This window comes from Prionailurus viverrinus, chromosome A1 (assembly GCF_022837055.1).
Source record: "Prionailurus viverrinus isolate Anna chromosome A1, UM_Priviv_1.0, whole genome shotgun sequence".
Taxonomy (NCBI): domain Eukaryota; kingdom Metazoa; phylum Chordata; class Mammalia; order Carnivora; family Felidae; genus Prionailurus; species Prionailurus viverrinus.
Window position 1 is genome coordinate 209,239,535 of NC_062561.1, and position 27,843 is coordinate 209,267,377.

At 36.2% G+C, this 27,843-nt stretch overlaps 1 protein-coding gene across 8 annotated transcripts in view; it reads left to right on the plus strand.

Moving 5' to 3' along the window:
- RICTOR (RPTOR independent companion of MTOR complex 2) overlaps positions 1-27,843 on the plus strand; it is a 123,620-nt gene that overhangs the window by 20,090 nt on the left and 75,687 nt on the right. For 5 of the 8 annotated variants that reach the window (XM_047855034.1, XM_047855050.1, XM_047855043.1 and 2 more), the window contains one exon: positions 20,903-21,000. In XM_047855034.1, coding sequence (XP_047710990.1) covers positions 20,903-21,000 — 98 coding nt within the window. Of the gene's footprint in view, positions 1-6,046; positions 6,053-9,980; positions 10,000-16,917; positions 17,007-20,902; positions 21,001-27,843 lie in introns of those variants that run through there. The other 3 variants (XM_047855060.1, XM_047855074.1, XM_047855067.1) reach the window with 3 other exon arrangements.

Sequence of the window (27,843 nt, forward strand, 5' to 3'; positions counted from 1 at the left end):
AAGGGATATGATATTGTGCATCTTGCAAGATTATTGTAAGTATTAAATGAGAAAATTTGTTCAAAGACTTTAGCTTCATGTCTATCAAGTGCTTAGATAAAAATCCAGAGGGTGAGTGTTATTAAATTAATAATAGTTATTTATCCATTCTTTTGATCACGGACATTTGGGTTGTTTGTAGTTCCTTGCTATTATGAACAATTATAGACAATGATTTTACACATAGTCTTTAAAAAAATTTTTTTTTAATGTTTATTTATTTTTGAGAGAGAGACAGAGTGTGAGTGGGGGAGGAGCAGAGAGAGGGAGGGAGACACAGAATCCAAAGCAGGCTCCAGGCTCTGAGCTGTCAGCACAGAGCCTGACACGAGGCTCGAACTCACAAACCATGAGACCATGACCTGAGCTGAAGTCAGACGCTTACCGGCTGAGCCACCCAAGTGCCCCTGATTTTATACATAGTCTTATACATGAATTGTGGTACTCAATACTTAAATTTCTCTGAGTTAATAGAACTTGATGTAGTAGAATCACTGCTTATATATCTCTGTATATCTCTATTATCTCCTGTATCTATATCCTCAGAGTAGCAATATGTAAGAATTGCTCCTGAGTCTACTTTTGTCAACACTTGGAATTATTAGATTTTTATTAAAAATACGATGTTATGAAAATTATTAAATATAGACATAAGTAGAGACAAAAGTATAGGAACCCTCATGAATTGCTCACTCCATTTCAACCATTGTAAACCAATCTTATTTCAGCTGTATATCCTCCTCCTTCCCTAGTGGATAATTTTAAAGGTTTTTTTTTTTTTTTTTTTAATGTTTATTTATTTTTGAGACAGGGAGAGACAGAGCATGAATGGGGGAGGGTCAGAGAGAGAGGCAGACACAGAATCTGAAGCAGGCTCCAGGCTCTGAGCTGTCATCACAGAGCCCGACATGGGGCTTGAACTCATGGACCGTGAGATCGTGACCTGAGCCGAAGTCAGTCGCTTAACTGACTGAGCCACCCAGGCGCCCTGCTAGTGGATAATTTTAAAACAAATCCCAGGCATATAATATTTAATTTGTAAATATGTCAGTATGTATCTCTAAGGAATAGGGACTTTAAAATCTCTAACTATAGTACCATTAATACAACTAAGTAAATTAACAGTAATTTCTGTATCTCATCTAATATTCAGTTAATGTTCAAATTTCCTGATTATTGTACAGGTAAATTATCGTACAGGTAACATTTTAAGTTAGGTTTCATACAAGGTTCATACACTTTTGATTAGTTTTTTTAATATGTAAAAAAAAAGTACACTGTTCATCAAGTTGCTTTTATTTATTTATTTTTTTTTAAATTTTTTTTTTTTTTTCAACGTTAATTTATTTTTGGGACAGAGAGAGACAGAGCATGAACGGGGGAGGGGCAGAGAGAGAGGGAGACACAGATTCAGAAACAGGCTCCAGGCTCTGAACCATCAGCCCAGAGCCCGACGCGGGGCTCGAACTCACGGACCGCGAGATCGTGACCTGGCTGAAGTCGGACGCTTAACCGACTGCGCCACCCAGGCACCCCAAGTTGCTTTTATTTCTTGATAATTTGTCTTTTTTCAGTATTAGCAGTTTTTTGCTTTGACTTGAAATACTTTTAATGAAATACGTTTACGTGGCTATTTGCATCCTACTTTAAGATTTATTGGGCATCCTGATTCTAAGAATTTCATGTCTTTGAACAATTCTGAAAAATTCTCAATATTTGACTTTTTGCATCTCCTGCATTTTTCTCTTATTTCCTTTAGGAACTCTTATTAAATGCATGTTAGGCATTCTCATTATCTTGTTTTTTTAAGCTTTTTCATGTATTTCCTCTCCTTTTCTCTTAGGGGCCACATTCGGTATCATGTCTTAAGATGTGTCTTTCAGTTAATTAATTCTCCCCTCAGTTGTGTTTATTGTTTATTCTCCCCATTGAATTTTTATTTTAATCATGATAATTATGTCAAGAAATTCTGCTTGGATGTTTGTAACTATTTTTAATAAGTGCTCTCTTGAATCTTGTATTTTCAATCCTTTTTTTTAAATTTGAGGTTTGTAAGTTATGGCTTGCAAATCTTGCAAATATGGTTAGCAAATGCTGCATGATATAGTCATGCTCTATGGCTGCTTTGATACTACAACTGCTGAATTAAGCAGTTGTGACAGAGATCGAGTGGCCTTCAAAGCTTAAAATATTTGCAGTTGACCCTTTATGGAACAAATTTGCCAGTACCCCCTGCCCCGTGCTTTAGATATATAAAACATTATTATTTCATTGTTAGTATGTATATGATAATTCTAACATTTTAAGTCTTTTTATATTGTTTTGCTGTTTGTTTCTGTTTATAATAGCTTATTTTCAAGTTTCCTTCTGTGTTTGTGATTTTTGCTTGTGCACTTAAATTTGTTAGGTTACCCAGGCAGATGGTGATTACCTGGTTGGGTGGTTGGGTTATGGGGCTGGTTGATGGTTGGGTTTGCTTTGGCTGTTGCCTGGGAATACAGGAGACCAAGGACTAGTTTATTTCATTCAAGTTTTTAAAAATTTTATTTTTTTCATGATGTTACGTAAGTGTACTCTGTGACCCTCCTCCTCTCTGGTAACTATCAGTTTGTTTTCCATAGGTAAGAGTCTGTTCCTTGTTTTTTTTCTCTCTCTCTCTCTATTTTCCTTTGCTCCTTTGTTTTGTTTCCTTTTTTATGTTTATTTATGGGGGGATGGGTAGAAAGAGGGAGACAGAATCCCAAGCAGACTCTATGCAGCTCAAACTCAGCAACTGTGAGCTCATGACTTGAACCAAAATCAAGAATTGGATTCTTAACTGATGAAGCTGCCCAGGCACCCCTCATTTGTTTTGTTTCTTAAATTCCACATGAGTGAGAACATATGGTAATTTTCTCTGACTGACTTATTTCACTTTAGCATTATATTCTCTAGCTCTAGCCATGTTGTTGCAAATGACAAGATTTCATTTTTAATGGCTGAATAATATTCCATTGTATATACACACATATGTATTCCATTATATCAATACACATACATATATATATCTTCTGTCTTCTTTATCCATTTACCTATCAGTGGACTCTTGGGCTGTTTCCATAGTATGGCTATTATAAATAATTCTGCAATAAGCATAAGGGTGTATATTTTCCTTTGAATTAGTGTTTTTGCATTTTCTGAGTAAATACCCAGTAGTATGATTACTAAATCATACGGTGGTTCTATTTTTAATTTTTTGAGGAACCTCCCTGCTGTTTTCCACAGTGGATGTACCAGTTTGCATTCCTACCAATAGTGCAAGAGGGTTTCTTTTTCTCCACATCCTCGCCAACACTTTTTTTCCTGTGTTTTTTATTTTAGCCATTCTGACAAGTGTGAGGTGATCTCATTGTAGTTTTGATTTGCGTTTCCCTGGTAATGAATGATTTTGAGCATCTTTTCATGTGTCTGTTGGCCGTCTGTGTGTCTTCTTTGGAGAAATGTCTGTTCATGTCTTCTGTCCATTTTTTAATTGGAATTATTTGGTTTTTTGGTGTTAAGTTGTATCAGTTCTTTATATATTTTGGATACTAACCCTTTATTGGATATGCCCTTTGCAAATATCTTCTCCCATCCAGTAGGTTGTCTTTTGGTTTTGTTGATTGTTTCCTTTGCTGTGCAGAAACATTTTATTTTGATGTAGTCCCAATAGTCTCTTTTGCTTTTATTTTCCTTGCCTCAGGAAACATATCTAGAAAAATATTGCTATGGCCATTGTCAGAGATGTTATTGCATGTGTTCTTTTCAAGGATTTTTATGGTTTCAGGCCTCACATTTAGGTCTTTAATCCATTTTGAGTTTATTTTTGTGTACGGTGAAATAAAGTGGTTCAGTTTCATTCTTTCATAGGTAGCTGTCCAGTTTTCCCAACACCATTTGTTGAAGAGACTGTTTTTTTCCCATTGTATATTCAACAAGGGGCTACTTTAAATTAAAATTCTCATGTTGGGATTTTTTTGGACAATGCAGAAGTACATATATCTAAGTTCCAGAGCTTTGTACAGCGGCTTCAAAATCTCAAGAGAAATCTTTGTTTTCAAAACATACGCTATGTTTACCCAGAGGTGGGTTTTTTTTTTTGCTGTCGATCTCTGTTGGTTGTGTGTTCTTCCAATTCACACTTTTTCCTAGGGAAGTAGTCTTTTTTTTTGTTTTTAATGTTTATTTATTTTGAGAGACAGAGAGAGGGAGGGGCAGGGAGAGAGGGAGAGAGAATCCCAAGCAGGCTCTGTGTTGTCAGCACGGAGCCTGATGTGGGGCTTGAACTCACGAACTGTGAGATCATGACCTGAGCCAAAATCAAGAGTTAGATGATTAACTGACTGAGCCATCCAGGCACCCCCATAGGAGAGTAGTCTTTTCTAAGATCTGATTTTGTACAAGATGGATTTCTTATCTTTCACTGGCCCAAGGGTAAGCCATCGTCCTCAAGTCCTGCACTTAAGCTCTAGAGCAGTGTTTCTCAAACTTTAATGTTGTATTGGAGGTCCTCAAGATCACTCACAGGTTTCATAATTTGCTAGAGCTCATTATGGCAAAAGGATCCAAAGCAAAATCAGCAAATGGAAAAACTACATTGGGTAAAGTTAGGAGAAACCAGGTACAAGCTTCTAGTATCTTCTGGTGAAGTCGTTCTCCCCAGCAGCAAATTATGAGAGCAAGTGAAATATTGTCCACCAGGGAGTTTGTTAGATACCCAGGGTTTTTTGAGGACTTGTCAAGTAGGCACCTTCTGCCTGGCAGGCAGCAACATTGCAGACCCACAGAAGGAAAGCAGGTATTCAGCATAAACCATATTGCTTGTGTAAACTGTTTAGGCCCCGTGAGCCACTCTTATCAGGTAAGGTGGTGGGAACCTTCCCCACATTTGTTTCCAGATGCCAGCCAAGGGCCAACTTTGGAAGGTCAGCAACCCTTTTATTTTTATTTATTTATTTATTTAAAAAAAAATTTTTTTTTTTTCAACGTTTATTTATTTTTGGGACAGAGAGAGACAGAGCATGAACGGGGGAGGGTCAGAGAGAGAGGGAGACACAGAATCGGAAACAGGCTCCAGGCTCTGAGCCATCAGCCCAGAGCCTGACGCGGGGCTCGAACTCACGGACCGCGAGATCGTGACCTGGCTGAAGTTGGACGCTTAACCGACTGCGCCACCCAGGCGCCCCGAGGTCAGCAACCCTTTTAAAGGAAAAGCAGTCAGGCCTGCTAGGTTCACTTTTTTCTGTGTAAATGTACAAATGAAGCACCCAAGGATTTTGTTTCAATGAAGAGTCAGATTCAGTAGGTACAGGAGGGCCCAACATTCTGCATTTCTAACAGCATTCAGGTAGTACACGTGTCGGTAGTTCACAGATACACTTCAATAACCAGGTAGTTGCTCTGAAGGCTAGAAGTCCTTCTTTTCATTTGTATTTTTATCCTAAACAAGTTTTTATTTTGAATAGTAGGATTTTTCTTTTTTTTCTGGGGTTAAATTCCCTGTGCTGACCAAAAGTAGTTATTTCTGGAGTAATATGGTTTATTTCTCGTTCAACTTTATTGAACTTGAGTAAAGAGAAAATTTATACATCAGTATTACCACAAATTTGTGTTGTTGCGAAGATGGAAAAAGTGATAGTGGCAGTAACTTGTAGAAAAGAGTGCAGGGTCTGGAATGTTGGTAGTATTAATTGTATAGTGCTACAGTCTCTTAGCCACAACTTTGAAAAGCCAAAAATTCTCAAAGTGAAAACTATTTTCATTTTCATGAATAACTTGACCTGAGGAAACCTAACCTGACCTAAACTCATTTGACAACAAAACCTGACCAGAATTTGTATTATCTCAGCGTGTCTGCTCACATCTTTCACCTAAAAAATCCTACCGTGGGGGAGTAGGCAATGTTGCCTCTGACCTTTCAGGGGATAGTGCATCTCTGGTAAATACTACATTTTAAAATAAAAATATTTGAATTCCTAACTTTATCTGACCCCAGGTTTTCAAGCGAAACATTGTGGTCCTTTAGTGGAAATATAGAAAACAGATGTCTCAAAAGCATTATCAGAATGCATAAATAAATATAAAAAGAATTAGCAGTTAGTAGATCATATTCAAACCTCCTGTTCATGCAAGATGTAACCAAAGAGATACAGTATACTGGTTTCATTTATAGTAGGTCAAAGCTTTGAAAGGTTAATTCAAAGAGACTTTGTAAATTTGCTTTTAGATTTTGATTATTGGTATTATGTAATTTTTTATGAATGCTCAAGTGCAATGTAGGGAAGAATAACAAGTAGAAAACTTGTAATTAGAGGACTTGTTTACACTTATACACATTAATTATGTATTTTATTTTTGCCTGATTAAAATGATCAGTTTTTAAACTTTTTTTTTTTTAAGTTTACGTATTTATTTTGAGAGAGAGAGAGTGTATGTGGGCAGAGAGAATCCAAAGCAGGCTCCTCACGGTCACCGCAGAACCTGATGTGGGACTTGAACTCATGAACCGTGAGATCATGACCTGAGCTGAAATCAGGAGTCTGACACTTTTTTTTTTTAATGTTTTTATTAATTTATTTTTGAGACAGAGACAAAGCATGAGCAGGGGAGGGACAGAGAGAGAGGGAGACACAGAATCCAAAGCAGGCTCCAGGCTCTGAGCTAACAGCACAGAGCCCGACGCGGGGCTCGAACCCACAAGTGGTGAGATCATGACCTGAGCTGAAGTCAGACGCTCAACCGACTGAGCCACCCAGGCACCCCAGGAGTCTGACACTTAACCAACTGAGCCACCAAGACCCCCTAAAATTATCATTCATCAATGTTGATGAAAAGTTAATTTTTCTTTTTTTTCTTTTTTTTTTTTTTTTAATTTTTTTTTTCAACGTTTATTTATTTTTGGGACAGAGAGAGACAGAGCATGAACGGGGGAGGGGCAGAGAGAGAGGGAGACACAGAATCGGAAACAGGCTCCAGGCTCTGAGCCATCAGCCCAGAGCCTGACGCGGGGCTCGAACTCACCCACCGCAAGATCGTGACCTGGCTGAAGTCGGATGCGTAACCGACTGCGCCACCCAGGCACCCCTGAAAAGGTTAATTTTTCATGTGTTTCTTTTCATGCATGGGACTCCAGATTAGCCAGTATGTTTTTGTTTTCATAATTTTAGGTGAGTTGTGTCTTGTTTGGTGTATAGAAATGATTTTACTTAACCATAAAAACATACTGCTAAATATGGCAATATCTGCAAATCACTGATTCAGAACTTAGTAGTATATGAAAACAGGAGTCTGTTGGGAGATAGTCTCTATAAGAGATGCTTAGGATACATACACTTAAGATATTTGGTAACTACCTGGGTATAACTTCCTAGTTAAGACTATTACTGTTTCCTGAAAAAGGAAGTTTGGGGAAGTTTTTTGTTTTTTCTTTTTTGATGTTTAAATTAATTTGATTATTGGACATAATGAATTTGAGGTAGACAGACCACCAGAGACTGAGCTATGGTGCTCTATTTGAAGATGAAATCTAGAATTGAAAATTTGGGGCATTGTTTACTTAAAAAATGAAAACTGAGCACTGGGTGTTGTATGAAACCAATTTGACAATAAATTTCATATTAAGTAAAAAAAAAAAAAATGAAAACTGAGTTTGTTATAGTTAGGGAGACGATGAAAAGAGAAACCAGAGGGCAAAGGATACAACTTTAGGTCATGTTAAAGGATATGAAGCAGGAGGAAGAATACAGACAAAGGGACACACAAGGAACAGTGAGAAATAGTTATGAAGGAGGGCCAAGACAGTATAATTATAGAAACCAAGGGACAGAAGGTAGATTTGGCTATGATATTGGCCAGTACTGTAATGGAAAAGTCAAGGAGTTTGAAGAGCTGAGAAAAAACCCTTGCATTAGGGCAAGTAGTAAACTTGAGAACAACTTTTAGTGGAACACTGACCTAGATTGATGATGTTTAGGAGATGATGAGGTAAGAATAAATTAACTTGAAGTTCAGAGATATGTTAAAAGAAGTTATTTTACTTCAAAAATGGAAGAGTGGCAGAAGCATGTCTTGTTTTGTTTGAAGATAGGTTAAAAGAGTTAGTGAAAGAGATGAATGAGAAATAGTAACTAATGGTAGAAATACTAGAATGTGATAAAATGGAGAATCAGGAATACAAATGGAAATGTTAGGTAATAACACTGCAATAGATTTCTAACCCACACTAAAATGTCCTGCAGCCAAAGTGAATTTTTACCCTTTTGCTCCTTTATCAGTTTCTTTTTTTTTTTTTAATATATGAAATTTATTGACAAATTGGTTTCCATACAACACCCAGTGCTCATCCCAAAAGGTGCCCTCCTCAATACCCATCACCCACCCTCTCCTCCCTCCCACCCCCATCAACCCTCAGTTTGTTCTCAGTTTTTAACAGTCTCTTATGCTTTGGCTCTCTCCCACTCTAACCTCTTTTTTTTTTTTTTTTTTTTTTCCATCCTTTATCAGTTTCTGAGAGTGAAGAAGCCCTTCATTACATTCATAGAAGCCACCTGTCAGACAATTGCTCTGAACTATAAATAGTCATGTTTTGTAGAGAAAAATAGAAACATGAAAGTAGCCGTACAAGCAAAATGTACAACTAACTTCTAAATAATTCTAACAGGCTGGGTGTATATCACAATTAATTGTCTATGCCTTAGGCCCAGCTGTTCTATTCTTTTACAGGCTTATTTACATAGTGAATTGTTTCAAAGACAAACAGGATCTTTCTCATATAAGATTTCCTCATTAGGGTACTGTGGAAATCTAATAATTTTACAAATATCTTTGTAAATATAGTAAATTAAGACATAGAAATTACAGTACAACATCCAGTGATTGTATTTTTAATATAGTTATTGCTTTTAGTTTTACTATCTTAGAAAATGCTGTATTGCAGACAGTATTTTTCATATTTTTCTGACAAAAAAATGACATTAAAGTAAATGTCACGACAGAAATCTTTGAATGACAGCCACTTCTGTAGACTGGTGAATGTCTTCTGTGCATGGTATATACTTGTGTATACTTTGTACTTGTGCACAAAGTAAAGTGCTTTGGGAGTATGGTTACAGTTCTCTTCCACACATACCTCATTACTGTGTTATAAACCCAAGTATTCCACTGATGTGGAATTTTATTGTGAGGAAGGGAAAGAGATGAACTCTAAGAAAGCACATCATACTTTTTTTTTTTTTCTTTTCCCTGTCAAGCAGCCTTTCTCCTTTTTTTTTTTTTTTTTTTTTTTTTACCTCAAACACCTGAATCGTCTTTACGGGAAAATCTTTATAAATTCACGAATCATTTACCATGTAAAAATAGATAATGATGGAGTGATTAGAGGACTATTAGGGAAGGTAAATAGTTAGGCTTTAGATGTTTATCCACCTATTGCATCCCAGAGCGTGATTTCTAACACTGCCATGAATATAAATACAGTGTTTGGAAGTGTGGGGAGAAGAGCAGAGGAGAACCAGGAAGGTGATTTTTCTGAAGGGAGAGAACAGGCTTGAATATCTACCTTTTTCTTTGTTTTTGTATTCCTAGGCAATGTCATTTAAAACATTTGTATTTGACAAATTTGAATGGGCAAAAAAGATAGTTACCTTGTCAATTGTATTAAATAGATTCTTACAGATTCCTCTTCAGAGCAATAGCAAGATATTTTGGTTAGGTTAAAGGGAATAACTTCCTTTTTTTTTTTTTTGTCCTCAGAGTTGTAAAATAGCTATGTTTTAAAGCAACATGATCTTCTTTATTTGTTCCTCTTTTACAAACATCTGTACTATAGCTGTTGCTACAGTTAATCATAAGATAGTATTACCTTGTAAATTCTTGCATTTTAATATTCACAGTTCTGACATGAGGACTTCTTTTGTTATAAATGGCAGATTGTGAAAAATCAAGGTAACAAATTCCTGTTTACTGTTAATGGAGAATAAATGTAGTCTGTGATATCTGATAATATAACAAATCTGTTTTTGTTTTTATTTTTATTTTTATTTTTTAACTTTGTTAAATTATACTGAGAGAGAATAGATACATTACGTGTGTATTGCTCAGTGAGTTTTCACAGATTGACACACTTGTGAAACTAGTACGTAGATCAAGAAACAGAGCTTGGTATATTTTAAAGTTTTTATGAATTTTTTTCTGAACAGTATATTCAGTAATTTTTTCAAAGTGGTTACTAGTGTGTCAACCATTGTTCTAGGTATTAGGATGACACAGTGGTGAACTAAAGCAGACTTAGAGTGTGGGGAGAGAAGTATCAGTCAGATAAATAAATGTGTAATTACAAACTGCTATGTATACTGAACAGACATTATCCTATAAAAGGCAGTATAATGACTGTAGAGTGATTGTATGTATACTGTGGAATAAGGGCAGACATTAGATTGCTTAGGTTCAAATTCTATTGTCAGTTCTGGTATTTATGTAACTTGAGGCAACTACTGTCTCTTTAAGACTCATTTCTTACCGTGAAGATGTTATAATAGTAACCTACCTTATCTGATTGGTGTGGACATTAAAAGAGATTGTTCATGTAAAAATATAGTATGATATTGCATGTTCTCTATATGTATTAGTAATTTGTTTTGTCTGGGGGGGTGTTGTTTGTTTCATATTGTAACATTCTTATTTGAAAATGATACAGAAGCATATTTCATAAAGTAGTTTTTTATCTCTTAGAGTTCAGATCAAATAATCCAAAAGGTATCAGAATCGAGTCACATAACATTCTGGCAGTCTTTCTAGCATGTTGTAGTGTGTATAAGGATCATTGGGATACCTCTTGTAAATGCACATTACTGTGGGTCCCTTTCTAGGCATACTTGGCTCTGGAATCAGTGTTTCCTATTATAACTCATGTATTTCTTAGAACACAAGTTTGAAAACCATTGGCCTGTAAGTCTCTTTTGTATGCAGGCCAAATAGCCAGTTATTTTGCTTCATCATTTTAACATACAACATTATGAGGTATTTTTTGTTGTTGTTGCTTGTTTTTGGTGCATACACTTATTACTACAAATAGTAAAAAATTATTCCCTAAATCTGCACTGGCTCTAGGATTTTCTAGGTTACCCACTTGAGAAACCTGGATTTATTCTTAGCTCCTTCCTCTACCTTTCCTCCTGCCTCTAATCCTCTACCTTTCTGACCATCTGATTCATTACTGATGAAGTTTCTTGCATGGAAGAATTTGTAACCTCTGTTTATACTTGCCTTTCTCCTTCCTACAGTCTGTTTCCCAAAGTTGTCTTTCTAAAACACAGAGCTGATATGCCATCTACTTGCATAAGTGTTTTTCTTAGTAAATACCTTTTGTCCAAAGGTATCTAAGTTTCTTAGTATATTTCAACAGGCCATTGTAATGCATCTTCACTTTCCCTTATTCTTCCCGATCATCTTGTTTTCTGGGAGTATAGGATTTCTTGCTGTTCCTTGAGGAAAATAGCACTTCTTCATGTTTCCATGTTGTTCACATAACTACTTAAAAAAATTTTTTTTAATGTTTTTATTTATTTTTGAGACAGAGACAGAGCATGAGCAAGGGAGGGGCAGAGAGAGGGAGACACAAAATCTGAAGCAGGCTCCAGGCTCTGAGCTGTCAGCACAGAGCCTGACACGGGGCTCGAACTCACAGACTGTGGGATCATGACCTGAGCTGAAGTCAGATGCCCGACTGACTGAGCCACCCAGGCACCCCTCACATACTACTATTTGCCATCCGTCTGCCTTTTTCAGTCTTTCTTTCAACCAGTGTTTATTGAAAACCCACCATGTGTCTGGGATTGTGTCAGAGGCCAAGGTTGCATGTGTGAAAAAGATAGGTTTCCTGTCCTCACTTGTCTCACCGTCTAGTGAAGCCTGTCAGGCACCCTTCTTTTGTTCCCATAATATTTATTACCAACCTCTGTTATATTACTTTACCAACCTCTGTGTTATATTACTTTATTTTCTCATTTAATTTTGGTCTCTAGGGCTGAGACCATATCTTATATCTTATGTTTATTAACATTCCTCACCCAGCAGTTGGCACAGTATATGGCATATAGTGATCACTGAAATGTACAATTGAATGAAACTTAGAAATCTACATACAGAACTACTTCCAGGATAGGTCAAAGCTATGCTTTATGGAATACATTTGTATTTTTAATTATGTAAGTAATAAAATGGCTAAATGTAATCTAAAGGAGAAGCCTGTGCTCCTGCTATATTATTCCCATTATATAATCTTTTTTTTTTTTTTTAATTTTTTTTTTCAACGTTTATTTATTTTTGGGACAGAGAGAGACAGAGCATGAACGGGGGAGGGGCAGAGAGAGAGGGAGACACAGAATCGGAAACAGGCTCCAGGCTCTGAGCCATCGGCCCAGAGCCTGACGCGGGGCTCGAACTCACGGACCGCGAGATCGTGACCTGGCTGAAGTCAGACACTTAACCGACTGCGCCACCCAGGCGCCCCTCCCATTATATAATCTTAATATTAGAATTTTTTTTCTTTGGGAACTTTTGGAAGAATAGGCTATTATTTAAAGTTTAACTTAAAAATAATTTAAGCGATTTATATTAATTTTATTTATAGTTTATTCAAAGAATGATTTGAAATAAAGCCTGTAGAATATATAACTGTAATTATTAAGATTATATATTCATATATCTTTTAATAGAAGTTCTGTTCAAATGAATCATTTGACACTTTCTAGCCGACTTTTTCATGTTCTATACCTTAATCAATCCTGGCCTATATCTTACAGTTATAACATGTTTGTAATAAACCAATTAAACATGTAAGAAACCAACAAAAACATGGTTTTTGTTCCTAACATTATAAACCAATCACATCAGTGAACTGGTAGATGTCATGTATTTAATTTATCAAGTCAATGGTAGCAATGATAACCTTCAACAAGAACCTCCCTTCTCCTTCAATAATATATAAATCTTTTCCCCTTGAAATCATTCAAAATGAGCAATTCTTTTTGGAATTATAGAAAGGAAGATGTATTTTTGAATAAATAGGAAGAGAAAAGTGTGAGGTGAGGTAACTTGACAATCCAGAATTGAAGTGGAGGGAAAGAGATCTGAATCCCTGGGCCATTGGGAAGACTATCTCAGAATGTTACAGCAGAAGTCACCTTTGCTTTTCCTGCCATCACGATACAAGTAGGACACCGGAACAAGAACCCAGCAAAACTATTCTGCTCTCTTGGAGAGAGAAATAGAGGACAGATCTAGTTGTAAGGAAATCCTATTAACAATAGTTGAAGTTTATAATTACAGTAATCATATCATTTATAATATAACATAGGATCCTTTACAGAGTGAAAGGAGGTGGTATTCATAATTATAGTAGAACAATAGGTGTAAATTGGAAGCCAGACAGATCAGATATAGATAGGCTGCCGTAACTGCTGCGATAGTGGTATGAAGAATGTGTCATGGGAACATAAAGAAGGGAGCTTTAGGTTAGGGAAAACCTTTATACATCTGAGCCAGACTTTGAGAGGGAGAAGGATTTTTCCCCAAGTTGGGTAGACAAAGGCCAGTCCAGGCCAGGCTAAAGAAACCTAGTGTCATCTTGCTGACCACTGTACTCCTGCCTCTGTCCAAATCATTCCCTTTCAAGAGGTGCTTCGTGTCTATCATACTTGTAAAATAGCCCTAAGTGAAAACTTTCAGTTTTTAGTATGATAAACTTGACAGTTAAGATTATAATTAAACTGATTTATTGGCAGTAGTAATTGATAGATTTTCCTTGCACATCTCTACTACAGTTTTTATATTCAAAATATGTCAGTGATTAAAAGATTATTATCTGCTACAGAGAGGAAATATGATTGTTTTCAGTATGTGAAAGACAGTAGTACTTGTTTTGCATTCCATATGGTTATACCAGAACAAATGAGGAAAGTTCGAAAGGGGTATATTTTGTGAGTGGTATAAGAAAAAGTATCCAAAGGTTCAACAGGCTCTTTTGGGAAGTTCTGAGTTCCTCTGCAGTACAGGTAAAAGGAAGGTCCTTTTCCCAGGATGCTGTTAGCAGAATATATCCTTTCCCTACTAAATTCTATCTCTTTGATATTAATAATTGTTAGAGTTACAGGAAATGTTAGAGAACTTGAAGCAGTTCTTCCTCAACTTTTGGACCTGTGGGTAGGGGTGAGAAGATATACTCCCAGTGTCTTGGCTAGTGGAGGGGGACAGATTTGCCCTTGGCTTTTGCAAAGGTAATACCAACTATACTAATTCCCATTATTTTTAATCATTATGTCTGCTTTCAATAATCATAGGTAATAATAAAGATATTAAGTACATAAAAGATTCATATAGTCATGTTTAATTTTGTTATATTAAATTCTTATGCACCTAACTTTTCTAGCTAGTTGCTTATTAGCATTTTTCATGTGTATTCACAAATAAATCACAGAGAATATTGTTTTACTCTGCTCCCACTTCTAATTCCTGTTTGATATTTTCTTTTTTATAATTTTTTTTAATGTTTATTTATTTCTGAGACAGAGAGAGATAGAGCATGAGTGGGGGAGGGACAGAGAGAGGGAGACACTGAATCAAAAGCAGGCTCTGGGCTCTGAGCTGTCAGCACAGAGCCCGATGTGGGGCTCGAACTCACAAACCGTGAGATCATGACCTGAGCCGAAGTCGGTTGCTCAACCGATTGAGCCACCCAGGCGCCCCGTTTGATATTTTCAAGAAGGCAAATAAAATAAGTTTCCACTTTAAAAATGAGCAAATCTTGGATCATAAAATTAATGCCCTAAAACATAAAACAAAAGTTCGTTAATTTAGACACGGTAATGTGCAAGTTAAACATTTGCTTGGGCTAACTGCCTAATTTTCGTATGACCCATAAAAATTGTTTTTACTGAAAAAATAGTAACTTTCAGTTATAGTTGCTATGTTTCTTAAGTGTTTGTTATGGGCTAGACACTGCTAAGCACCTCACTTCTTGTAACAATGCTTTCAAGGTAGGTAATTAGTATTTTCACTATACATAGGAAAAAATGGATGCCCATGAGATTAAGTAATTTAGCCTACATGGTTTGTAGGTGAATAAACTGGAGTTGAATCTAGTTCTTTTTTATTCCATAGTTGTTCTTTACCCAAATAGCTGGATGCCAGTAGTTTTTGGTCATTAATTTACTGTGCATTTGAACCTAAATTTATTTAAAATTTTTTAATTTAATTTTATTTATTTATTTTTAAGTTTATTTGTTTTTGAGAGAGAGAGAGTGTGTGTGAGCTGAAGAGGGGTAGAGAGAGAGGGAGACACAGAATCTGAAGCAGGCTTTAGGCTCTGAGCTGTCAGCACAGAGCCTGATGTGGGGCTTGAACCCACGGACCATGAGATCATGACCTGAGCCAAAGTTGGACGCTTAACTGACTGAGCCACACAGGCACCCCTATTTAAATTTTTTTAGTGTTTATTTTTTTGAGAGGGAGAGAGAGTGTGAGCGGGGGCGGGGGGGGGGGTGGTGGAGGGGCAGAGAGAGAGAGGGAGACACAGAATCCCAAGCAGGCTCTAGGCTCTCAGCTGTCAGCGCAGAGCCCCAGGTGGGGCTGAAACCCACCAACCACAAGATCGTGATCTGAGCAAGTCAACACTTAACCAGCTGAGCCACCCAGGTGCCCCAAACCTAAATTAAAAGTCAGTTTTATGTTGTGTATTTACTGACAGGTAAAGATATATGTATATAAAGTTTATTGCAGCATGTTTCAAAGTAAATATTGAAAACACTTAAAAATAAATGCATGTTTATTCACACGTAAATACATATACATTTGTGCATGTACATACACATGTGTACCTGTATGGAGAATTGAACTGGAAGGGAATGATTGTGTATATACCTGTCGGTAGATATATAGATATAGGTAAAAGATTTGTTTATTGTTTTTCTGTATATATGTATCTCTGTGTATATGGGTTTATATAATACTAAATTGCTGGATACTTAGAGTTGAATGCAGTCATTTCATTACCTCTAGAGAGATTTGTCAGGAACACTCATAAGACTTACCAGTTACACAATAAGATGAAAAGAGCCACTGTAATTCTACTAATTTTTTTTTTTTTTTTTTATGTTTTGCTTCCTTGCTTTTGAATGGTTTGTCATCATTGTCAGCTAGCCACATTTTTTTCCCCCTTACACTGCTGTGGGTTTCCTAAACATCAAGGCTTCTGGGAATATACTAGTAAATTATCTCACTTGTTCTTTTTTTTTTTTTTTTTTTTTTTTTTAATTTTTTTTTTCAACATTTATTTATTTTTGGGACAGAGAGAGACAGAGCATGATCGGGGGAGGGGCAGAGAGAGAGGGAGACACAGAATCGGAAACAGGCTCCAGGCTCTGAGCCATCCGCCCAGAGCCTGACGCGGGGCTCGAACTCACGGACCGCGAGATCGTGACCTGGCTGAAGTCGGACGCTTAACCGACTGCGCCACCCAGGCGCCCCTCACTTGTTCTTTATACTTCTCACATAGCACTGTTATCAGTAGGTAGTTTTGGAGAAGTTAAATTGGAAACATTAAGTGGGAGTAGGAATAAATAAAAAGAGGTAAACGCCTTAAATTTCTTTTTGCTTCTTCTCCATCTTACCCAATCCCCAATAAAGCAACACATTGATCTCAGCTTGCTCATTATTCTTTCTAGTGTTAAGTTCTGACTATCTAGCACAGGAGTTGCCAAATTACAGCACCAAATTATGTGAGCCAAGTTCGCTTTATTAAAATAAACACATTCATTCATTCATGTATTTTCTACAATTGCTTTCTTGGTACAACAGCAGAGTTGAGTAGTTGCAACAGAGACTTTATGGCCTGCAAAGTTTAAAATACTGTCTGGATCTTTACAGAAAATGTTTGCAGATTCCTGATCTGGCAGGTAAGGAAGAAACCAGGGATTTCTCATTTAATTTCCGGGGGCAACGTTAACTTGATATTTTTCCTTCCCGTTCCCCTTCCCTGTCCTCCTCTTCCTCCTCCTCCTCCTTCTAATTTTAGAGAGAGAGATGCAGTGAGCTGGGGAGAGGGGCAGAGGGGGAAAGAGACAGAGAGAGAATATGTTAAGCAGAGAGAGAGAGAGAGAGAGAGAGAGAGAGAATATTTTAAGCAAGCTCCATGCTCAGCCTGACAGGGGGCTTGATCCCAAATCCCTGGGATCACAACCTGAGTGAAAATCAAGAGTTGGACAGACGTTCAACCACCTGGGCCACCCAGGTGCCCCTAACCTGATCTTTCTATGAGAACGTTCTAGCACATGACATTACATGGTATTTTATCTGAAATGCCCCAAAACTATTTTGAATTGGTTTGAGAAGTAGCATAGTATCTGGGAGGAAACAGCTTCTGTTTTTCAGCAAGTATGTTATGAAGAAACTTTGAAAGTTGTCTGCAGTTGGGGTTCCTGGGAATTAATTATGTAAAAGAAAGCAGTGAGGAAGGAGAAAGGCTAGTTCATTTTGATCTGTAATATCTATATTATTAGTGTGTTAGGTTCATTTTATATCATTATTTATATCATTATTCATTTGGTAAACATTTGATCCAGTGTTGACTTCTCACCACCTGTCAATTTTTACATTGCGTGCATGGAGATTTTTTTTTGTTGCTATTGTCAGTTTTCATTAAAAAGGGATCACTCTTCCTCACGGGTGTATTTTCACTACCTAAAATAGTACTTGACTGTAATAGATGTTTAAATAATATTTGTTGAATGAATGAACTCAAGTAAGAGATTCTATTTTTGTAGCAAGATTGTGGTTTTTGAAAAATGTCTCCAGTTTGTACCTAGAAAATAGGTAATAATTAGAAATCCACAAGCTTTTGTGAAGAACATAGCTTTCCAGATTGATGGTCTTAACTGTGGGTCCTGTCAGCTCATTACATAGCAGTAACTGTATAGTCACTTCAGTGAAGCTTTGTTTGGTGCCTGAAAACCTAATTATAAATTGATGTGAACTGGTTAGATGATATGTTTCCATTAGGTGAATTTCACACTGGCTTTAATGATCTTAACTCTGATTTTGCAAACTGCTGTAGGTTCTAAATTACCTTGAGGGTTGTTACTATATTTGTATAAAGTTCTCAAATGTAGTTAAATCATTTTAATACAATTGGCTTACAATTTTTTCCTAAACTCTCCAGGTACCATTTATAATAATGAAAAGATACTACTAAATACTAACCATTGACTTAGTCACAGTCGCTTGCAATTCTTTTTAGTAGATCTGATTCTACCCAGTGGGGAGCTGTTTTCATTCCACTTTTAAGATAACCTCAAAGAATCACTAATTATAAAGACGTATACTAAACTAGTTAAAATTAGATTGAATTATATTGGAATTAAAAAAAAAAGTATCCAAAATTTGTAGGAGATGCTCTAAAATCAAATGAATGATCTCCGTATGTAGCAATTTTAAAGTGCTTGGAAATAGCTGGGATTTGTAGTGTGCTTAGTGGTTTGGCACTAACCAATTTGTGGTTGTCATGGCTAACACCCAGTCTAACAGAATGGAGGAAAGTAGGCAGATGCAAGCTAAATGTAAAATAAGACAATGCAGTTTCATTTGCTGAGGAAAACAGTAATTCAAAACAAATAGTTCTTTGGTGTTGTGTTAACAGATAAAAATCCCAAAGGCAGTCATAATGGCTCTTAAAAATCAGCGATGTGATGCTCTTTTTTTTCTTCTGTAGATTGTGCTTTTGTTTAAACAAATGGGATGATGAATATATTCATAGAAAAATAGCTTGTAGCAAGCAACCTGAGGAAATTGAGACTCTATTCCAGTTGGTTGGTGGACTACCAACCATGGGGCCATATTTGGCCGTTGCCTGTTTTTGTAAAGCAAGTGAGCTAAAAATGTTTTTTACATATTTAAAGCATTTCCCCCCCAGTATTTTGAAGATGTTACTCTACTGTCTTCTCATTTGCCTTGTTTCCCATGAGAAGTCTTTTTTGCTCCTCTCCATGTAACTTGTCTTTTTTAATCTGGTTCCTTTTAAGATTTTCTCTGCCAGTGGTTTTGAGCAATGATTATGATGTGCTGTGGTCTAGTTTTCTTCCTGTTTTGTGCTTGAGATTGGTTGAACTTCTTGAGTTTATTGGCTTATTTTCATCAAATTTGGAAAGTTTTCACCCATTATTTCTTCAAATAACTTTTCTATCCCCCATTTCTTTCCTTGAGGACTCCAGTTATATATTTTGTAATTGTGTTACTTGAAGTCCTTCAGTTCACTGATGTTCTTTCATTTATTTCTTTTTTCTCTGTATTACATTTTGGATAATTTCAAGTTGGCAGGTCTTGCCATCTATAAGTTATTATGTATTTATTCTCATCAAACATATTTTCATTTAGACTTTTCATCTTCAGAAATTCAATTTGAGTGATTTTTACACCTTTCATGCTTCTCCTTAAGTTTTTGCACATATAGACTATAGTTATAAAAATTGTTTTAATGTTCTTTTCTGCTAATTCTAACATCTCTGTCAGTTCTGGGTTATTTTGTGTTGATTAATTTTTCTGCCTATGATAGGTCATATTTTCCTGCTTCTTTGAGTGTCTGATCAATTTTGACTGTTAAACCTTGTAAATTTTTCCTTGTTAGGTGCTTCATATTTTTTCTAATTCTTATAAATCTTGAGTTCTGGTTTGAGACAGTTTAATTATTTGGAAATAGTTTAATTCTTTCAAGTCTAGCTTTGAAGATTTGTTATGTGGGATAAAAGAAGTGTTTAGTCTATTACCTGATTGTTCCCTACTACATAGCCAAGACTTTTCTAGCCACTGCACGTGAACCATACAGATTCTCAGTCTGGCTGTTAGGAACAGGCACTGCTCCCTGTCATGTGTGCATGCAAGGTCCCTTCCCTTTAATTCTTTTGAGTAGTAATTTCTTCACACACATGCACCAGTCACTGCTATACCTACTACCTCAGGGGTTCCGTTGCCGATCTTCAGAGTTTCTCTCTGTGTCAGGCCCTGTTTTCTAATTCTTTTTGGTTTCCTTGGATTCTGAGCTCTGTCTTTAAAGCTTAGAATACTTGCCTGGATTTCTCCTCTCAGCAGCAAGGCCTGGAAACTTTTTTTAAATGTTTATTTTGAGAGAGAGAAAGAGCGAGCAAGTGAGCACGAGCAGTGGAGGGGCAGAGAGAGAGGGAGAGAGGGAATCCCAAACAGGCTCCACACCATCAGCGCAGAGCCCACCATGGGGCTCAACTTCATGAACATCAAGATCTTGACCAGAGCTGAAATCAAGACCGGATGCTTAACCCACTGAGCCACCCATGCACTCCAGCCTGGAAACTTTCTTAAGACAGTAAGCTGGGGCAATTGTAGGGCACACTTGTGTGTTTCTCATCTCTCAGGGATCACTGTTCTTTACTTCCTGATGTCCCATGTTTTGAGAACTGTAGTTTTATATATCTTGTTCAGTTTTTTGGTTGATTTGAATAGGACAGTATTTTTTTGGTGTCTGTTGTATGTTGTAGCCAAAAGTAATAGTTGGGATGCTGAAATTTAAGATTTAGTAGTTATGAATAATTCCAGGTGAAGATACACAGAGTTGGACCGTAGATATGATTGGAGTAGAGGCATGAAGGTCATTTAATGAGTCATCCACATGGACTTTGAAGTCATCTAAGTAGATGGATTTGAGATAGAGAGTAAGACTTTAAGCCAAGAGCCAAAGTTGTGGAATTTTAATACTGCATGTTTTACGTGTTTGGTTGGGAAAATACTCTTTTAAAATTATGTTAAATTCTCTTATCTTTTCTTCTAGAACCTTCTGACAACTTAAGGGAGATTCTCCAAAATGTGGCCAAATTGCAAGGAGTATCAAATATGAGAAAACTAGGCCATCTGAATAACTTTACTAAGGTAAGTAACTTGAGTCTTTATTAATATGATCATCTAAAATTCTGTTCCTTATACTTATTTCCGATGCTTTTTAACTACCATTAACAAATTCTTGGGGAATCACCCAATATTAGTGCTTTCCTCTGCTGCTGCTCATGGATTTTGTTATGTGTTATTAATTACAGTGTATTTGAATAATGGAAGTATTATGTGCTGCTTGTAGAAAATTTGGTAGGTTCAGAAAAGAATAAAGAAAACAGTCACTAAGAAGTCCATCTTCCAGTCTTCAGGATTTTTCACATGTGTTTCTTTTGCCTTTTTAATAATAACTCATTTTTATGTGATAATATATGATAAATGTTTATAATTAATAAGTGTGTGTGTGTGTGTGTGTGTGTGTGTGTGTGTGGCATTTCATAGGGACAACCATAATTTCTAGAGAAATAATAAAACTTCCTCTCTCTTTTCCCTGATATTCTATGTCCATTTTCTGGATCTCAATTAGAGCCTAGGATAAACATAGGGGCCCTCATCCCCAATAAATACTGACTTGATCTTTGTTAGAATCCAAGAATTCTTGACTTTGATTGATGGTAGGTTTTTGAAGTAATTCTGGACAACCAACTCTTAGAAACACTAAAATGCCTGTTATTTGAGGTGATGCCATAAATAGGAAACAGAATGGTTCCTTTGGGAAAAATTACTGTTTTTTTTAGTTTACTAAATATACATTGTTCTGCTACATTTTAAATTTGGGAATAATTATATATGTTAGCCCGTACTACTCAAAGTGTGACCCACAGACCAGCAGCATTGGCATCACCTTGAAGCTTGTTTGAAACGTACTGCTTAGCTCCACCCTAGACCTACTGAACCAGAATCTCCATTTTAATAAAGATTCTCAAATAAATTGTGTGTACATTAAAGTTTGAGTGCCACTGTTTTAATCTTTCCAAAATGTTTAATTAATAATTGGATATGGCTTGGACTTTATTTCACAGGTATAAACGGATAAAATATAGTCACTGCGTACCAAAATTGTTTTTTCAGTATGGTGATGTGAAATAATGCTCTATATAGAGCAGATTTTTTTTCATAGTTAGAGAAGTAAGCACATACATGTTAAATTTTCTTTTGTGAAGTTTGGAATATTCTGGCATGTATTTTTTTTATTACTATTATTTTTTTGTAACATTCATTTTTGAGAGACAGAGACAGCGTGAGTAGGGGAGGGGCAGAGAGAGAGAGGAAGACACAGAATCTAAAGCAGGCTCCAGGCTCTGAGCTGTCAGCACAGAACCCGATGCGGGGCTCAGACTCACAGACTGCGAGACCATGACACGAGCCAAAGTCAGCAGCTTAACCAGCTGAGCCACCCAGGCGCCCCTGGCACGTATTTTTATATAACATGAGAAAATTATATGAGGGGCAAGAAAGTTAATTTGTTTATTTATGTATTTAAAAAATTTTTTTAAATGTTTATTTATTTTTGAGAGAGAGTGAGAAACAGAGTGCAAGCAAGCAGGGGAGGAGCAGAGAGAGAGGGAGACACAGAATCCGAAGTGGGCTCTAGGCTCCGAGCTGTCAGCATGGAGCCCGATGCAGGGCTTGCACTCATGAACCACGAGATCGTGACCTGAGCCAAAGTTGGATGCTTAACCAACTGAGCTTCCCAGGTGCCCCTGTTTATTTATTTTTGAGAGAGAGAGAGAGAATATCCCAAGCAGGCTCCGCACTGTCTGCACGGAGCCCGATGCAGGGTGTGAACTCACGAACCGTGATCATGACCTGGGCTGAAAATCAAGAGTCGGATGCTTCACTGACTGAGCCACTCAGGCACCCCAGAAAGTAATATTTTTAAAGCAACTTCCAAAAACATTGAATAAGTGCTTGAGAAAGAGTTTTCAAAAATATCCCTAGGTATGTTTTCATTTTTTAATGAATGTAATGAAAATATTCAAATGCATTCTTCAGTGTCCTCATCAGCTAATGTCAAGTCTTTTAGACCCAAAGTTCTTTCAAGATTGTAATGGTATCTCCTGGTTTCACTCCCTTCTATTAAATTTCCCAGTTTTATCTCACATTCTTCACTCATCTTGAAAAAGTCTTAACCATTTGCCTAGATTTAACCATTTAAAACAAATTTCATATAGATTTATGTCCTGTTTGAACTCATGGTTCCTGTCATAATCAGGTTGACATCTTGATACGTAGTTCACATCTTTTGCCAGCTGGGATTCTGAAAGTTGGTAATGGATGTAAGGATGGCAGTGATTTTTTTTTTTTCACTCTGGCACTAGTATGGATCTTAAGGCAATATTAAAAATCTAGAGCAGCAGCATCCAGTAGAAGTATAATGCGAACCACAAATATAATTTAAAATTTTCTAGTACCACACCAAAAAAGGAAAAAGAAGCATGTGAAATTATTTTTAACAATACATTTTCTTTAATCCAGTATATCCAGATTATTGCATTTGCTATAATTAGTATAAAACATTAATGATGAAATGTTTATTAATATTTTTATACAAAATATTTGAAATCAAATATGTATATTTTTCATGTAGTATATCTTAATTCAGACTAGCCACATTTACAGTGTTCATAGCAACCTGTGGCTAGTAAATACCAACCATAATGGACAGTACATATATAGGCTTTTTGGAATAGTAGTTAAAGCATTGATTTTAGGAATCTGTTGGACACCTTTTTCCTTTCTCTATTTTCCATTTATTTCTGTCTCAATCTCAGGTTCTCTGGGTTAAGGTCACTTGCCCTCTCCCTTCTTCCCTTTTCCATTTCATTGTTTCTGTATCTTTGAATTTTACCCACAGTATTTCACTAAGTTGTTTTCTTTACTTGGTCTTTCCTTGATATGTGTTCTCCCAGTCTCTTTTCCCCTGTCTTCCCTTCACTCTCTCCTTCTCTGTTCTCTTTCTTTCCTTCTTCCCCTTTGTCACCTCTCTTTTCACCTTTCTCTACCCCCTTCCCTCTGTCTCTTTCCCTCATTTCTCTCTCCTTTCCCTGTCTCTTCCCCCATTGTACCACTGTAGATAACAGAATGATTTATCTCCTTAATAAAGGCCCTAGGCTTTGGGGCTTCTTGTATTCTTGTTTTTTTGTTTTGCTATATCCTCTCTTTGTAATTTTCACATTTCCGTCTGGCCCTTGTGCTAGCTTATAGCAACCTTCTATTTGCTATTATAAATTATTTATGGATTTAAAACCAGAAAACCAGACTTACTAGAATTTGTCTACAATATGAGGCACTAAACCTTGAGTTGGGGTCTGAGGGGCTCTCCCATTAGTAAAGTCCACGAACGCTGGACTTGATAAAATCAGTTTTCTGCCCTATGATAACAATGGGAAAAACATGAGCTTTAGATCAAATAGATATAGACTTACAGCCTAGCTCTGACCCTAACTAGCAAGGCAGTCTCGGGCAGATTTCTTTTCTCAGATAAAGAGGCAAGGTCTCAGTTCAATGCCTGGCACACAATATGTACTTCGTAACAGGTAGTGCCTTTGTTTTTGTTTGCTTTTGTATTTTTTGCCATTTTTATAGTTGTTTTTTGTTTTTGTTTTTTTTTGGCTGACTCTAAGGACATGAGTCTGCATAAGAGTTCACAAATTGCAGATTGGTAAGCTGTTACTGTAACAGGGTTTTTTTGACCTCAGTAATTCCGACATATCAGGCCAGATAATTATTTGTTTTGGGAGGCTGTCTTTTTCATTGTAGTATGTTTAACAGCATCCCTGCTTCTATCCCCTGGATGCCAGTAGCACACCTCCACCAGCTGTGACAAACAAAAATGTCTCCAGACACTGCCAAATATTTCCTTGGGAACAGAATTGCCCCTGGTTAAGAACCACCACTGTAAATAAATGGCTGTAGATTTTATTATAAAATTTCTTCAAGCACCCTGTGCAAAATAAATGCTTACTGTAAATTTAATCATAATATAATATGCCTTTGAATTCCATTTTGTTGGAGAGCTAAGTTCGTAAACATTTACATAGCTGGTATTTCTGTAAAATCTGTAAGTACATTTCCTTGTATGGTTAGAAATTCTGAGAAATCTCTGTGAATATCTTTATAGAAAAAGTAAATAAGAAAAATAATTATGATGCCACTTAGACTAGTTAGGAGTTGGTTGGTCCCCCTTCTCTGTGTTCCCATAAGAGATTATGTGTGTCTACTAAATTTTATCTGTTCTTTTGTTATTATTTGTTGTGGGTTACTGTCTTATTAAACTGAGTTTCTTAAGCGCAAATCACATGTAGTATTTATTTTTCTACTCTTCATTTTTACTCCAAAGCCTGGTATATAACAAGTGTTTAATTAAAGGTTTTATATTACATTGAGAAGATTTTGCATTTTAAATATGAGTTTTTGTCGTACTACTAGTTGTTTTGTTATGAAGTAGAAGCTTGCTGTTATGATTAACTTAATTTAGTAGATCAGTGGGGCTAAAATCTTTTAGAGAGTAGACCTCATCTGCAGAAATAAACTTCCTTTTAAGGCATGAAGAGAGGGTGCTAGTGATGTGATCCTGTAACCATGTGAATGTCACACACCCGTGCTTGCCTTCTGACATCATTGCACTAGATAAAGTAGTGTGTATAACAGACTGCTGATGAATATAATCTCAGTATCCTATTTTTAAAACTGACAACATGCTTATAATCTAAAGACCTGTTTAAAGATGAAACTGTTTCAGGTCTTTACATTCTAAAAGTTCTCTTTTCCTATATTTCATCTCCTATTCATATTGAAAGTTCCAAAGGAGTCTTTATTTGGTACTGTTTTTAAAAAAAACTTCAAAAATAGTATAAGCTAAATATAAAAAATTAAAACAGCACAGAACAATATATGGTAAAAAGTGAAAGTCTTCTCTCAGATACCCTTCCCATCTTCCTCACCACTGTGACAAAAATACCATTCTCTACAGGTAACCACTAGGAAGTATTTACCCTTCTCTGATATGATTGTGTGTGTGTGTGTGTGTGTGTGTGTGTTTCATTGAGTTGTGAGAATTAAATGAGTGAAACAAAAAGTTGTGTTTAATATAGTGCTCAGTTTATTTACCATTTATTATATATGTATGCACAAAGGTTTTTTTTTTAAATAAGATCATGACATATGTTGATTTATAGTTTGCTTTTTTCTACTTTCCAATATATCATAGAATCCTTTCCTTTTTATAAATATAGATCTACATTTTTATAACTGCATGTATGTGTGTAGATATATATATGTGTAGATATAGTCACAAAATATATGTATATGTATACAAATATGTATATTCATACACATACATACAAACATATACCATAATTTCATCATTCCATCATTAAAAAATATTTTCCCTTTTTGCTATTTTAAATCATGTATAGTAACACTTGTGTACTTCCTTGTGCTGAATAGAATTTTTGAAGTGTGATTACTTAGCCAAAGCCTCTGTATTTCTTATTTTAAAACCTGCTTTTACAGTGCGTTCTGTGGATGTCTGGGTGGCTCAGTCAGTTGAGTGACTAATTTTGACTTGGGTCTCGATCCCAGGGTCATGGGATTGAGCCCTGCATTGGGCTCCATGCTGAGCATGGAGCCTGCTTAAGATTTTCTCTCTCTGTCTCTCCCCCTAACCCCTCTCCCTTGCTCATGCATGCACTCTCTCTCTCAAAAAAAAAAAAAAAAGCACTCAGAAAAGACCACGCTGTGGAAATCTTATCTGTGATAATATATACATATATATTTTTTAAAGTTTGGATTACTCGATCTGTTGCTTATTTGGGAGAACTATTCATTTAACCTTCAGAACAATATGAGTAAAATGGGAATAACATAGCATTTAACTGCCCTGTTTTAATTGATCATTATCTTTTTTAAAAATTGTACTTTTAATAAGCATCTCAGATATTTTAATTACCTAGAGATAGTTTAGACTTCTATTTTACCTTTGTCAGAATATAATATTGTTGATTGCTCCTTTTGGGTATCTCAGTTTTTATAAGAAAGCCTTATAAGAAACAAATTCAACAAACTGAATTCAACAGAGCTAGAGTTAAAAAAAAGTTATTTGCTCTCCTGATGAGGAAAACCAAATGTTGTGTCCTAATTTCAAACAAAACAATTCAAGGGCTGAAAAAATGTTAATTGCATTCTGTCTCTCCCATTTCACAGCTCTTTTTTTTTAAGTTAGCTTCATTCTGAAACACCTTCCATTTGGCTAAGATACATCATCTTTACAGCTCTCCTAAAAGGAGGGGGTAGCCCTCTCTTATCGTCTACTATATGTTCTCTCATTTTGGTCACATTCAGCTAGGCATTGTAACCGATAGTCATAAAAACACATGGGATGGGAGCAACAGAAACCCAGTGAAAAGTGTGATGTCTAATAATTTTGCATTTTGCATCAGTATCTGTTAGGATACGGATTCTTACATTTTGAAAGGTCTTCAGTGATTTCTAAGCATAATTCATGATTTTATTCTTAACACACTTACGTGATAGAGAAGGCAGTGTTACATTTTAATAACTTATACAGGAGACAAGAAATTACCAGAAATGGCTAAGATAGTAGTGGACAAACTACTACTTAATGACAGAAGATTAATTAGTAATTCAATCAGTTGTTGAAGCAGGATAAGATTCTCATTGTTTAAACGCACCAGTTTAGGGTTCTTCTTGCTGTTTTTGGCTTATTCCTAGAGTAAGACTTAAGGGGTTTAATTTGTACTTTAGGGTTTGGTTATTTAAATTAGGAGATTATTAGTAAAGTAGTGAGTCAGTCACTATAAGAATTTTATACTAGAATAGTTTATTCCTAATATTTTGAAACTTCTAATAGGTGAACTCTTG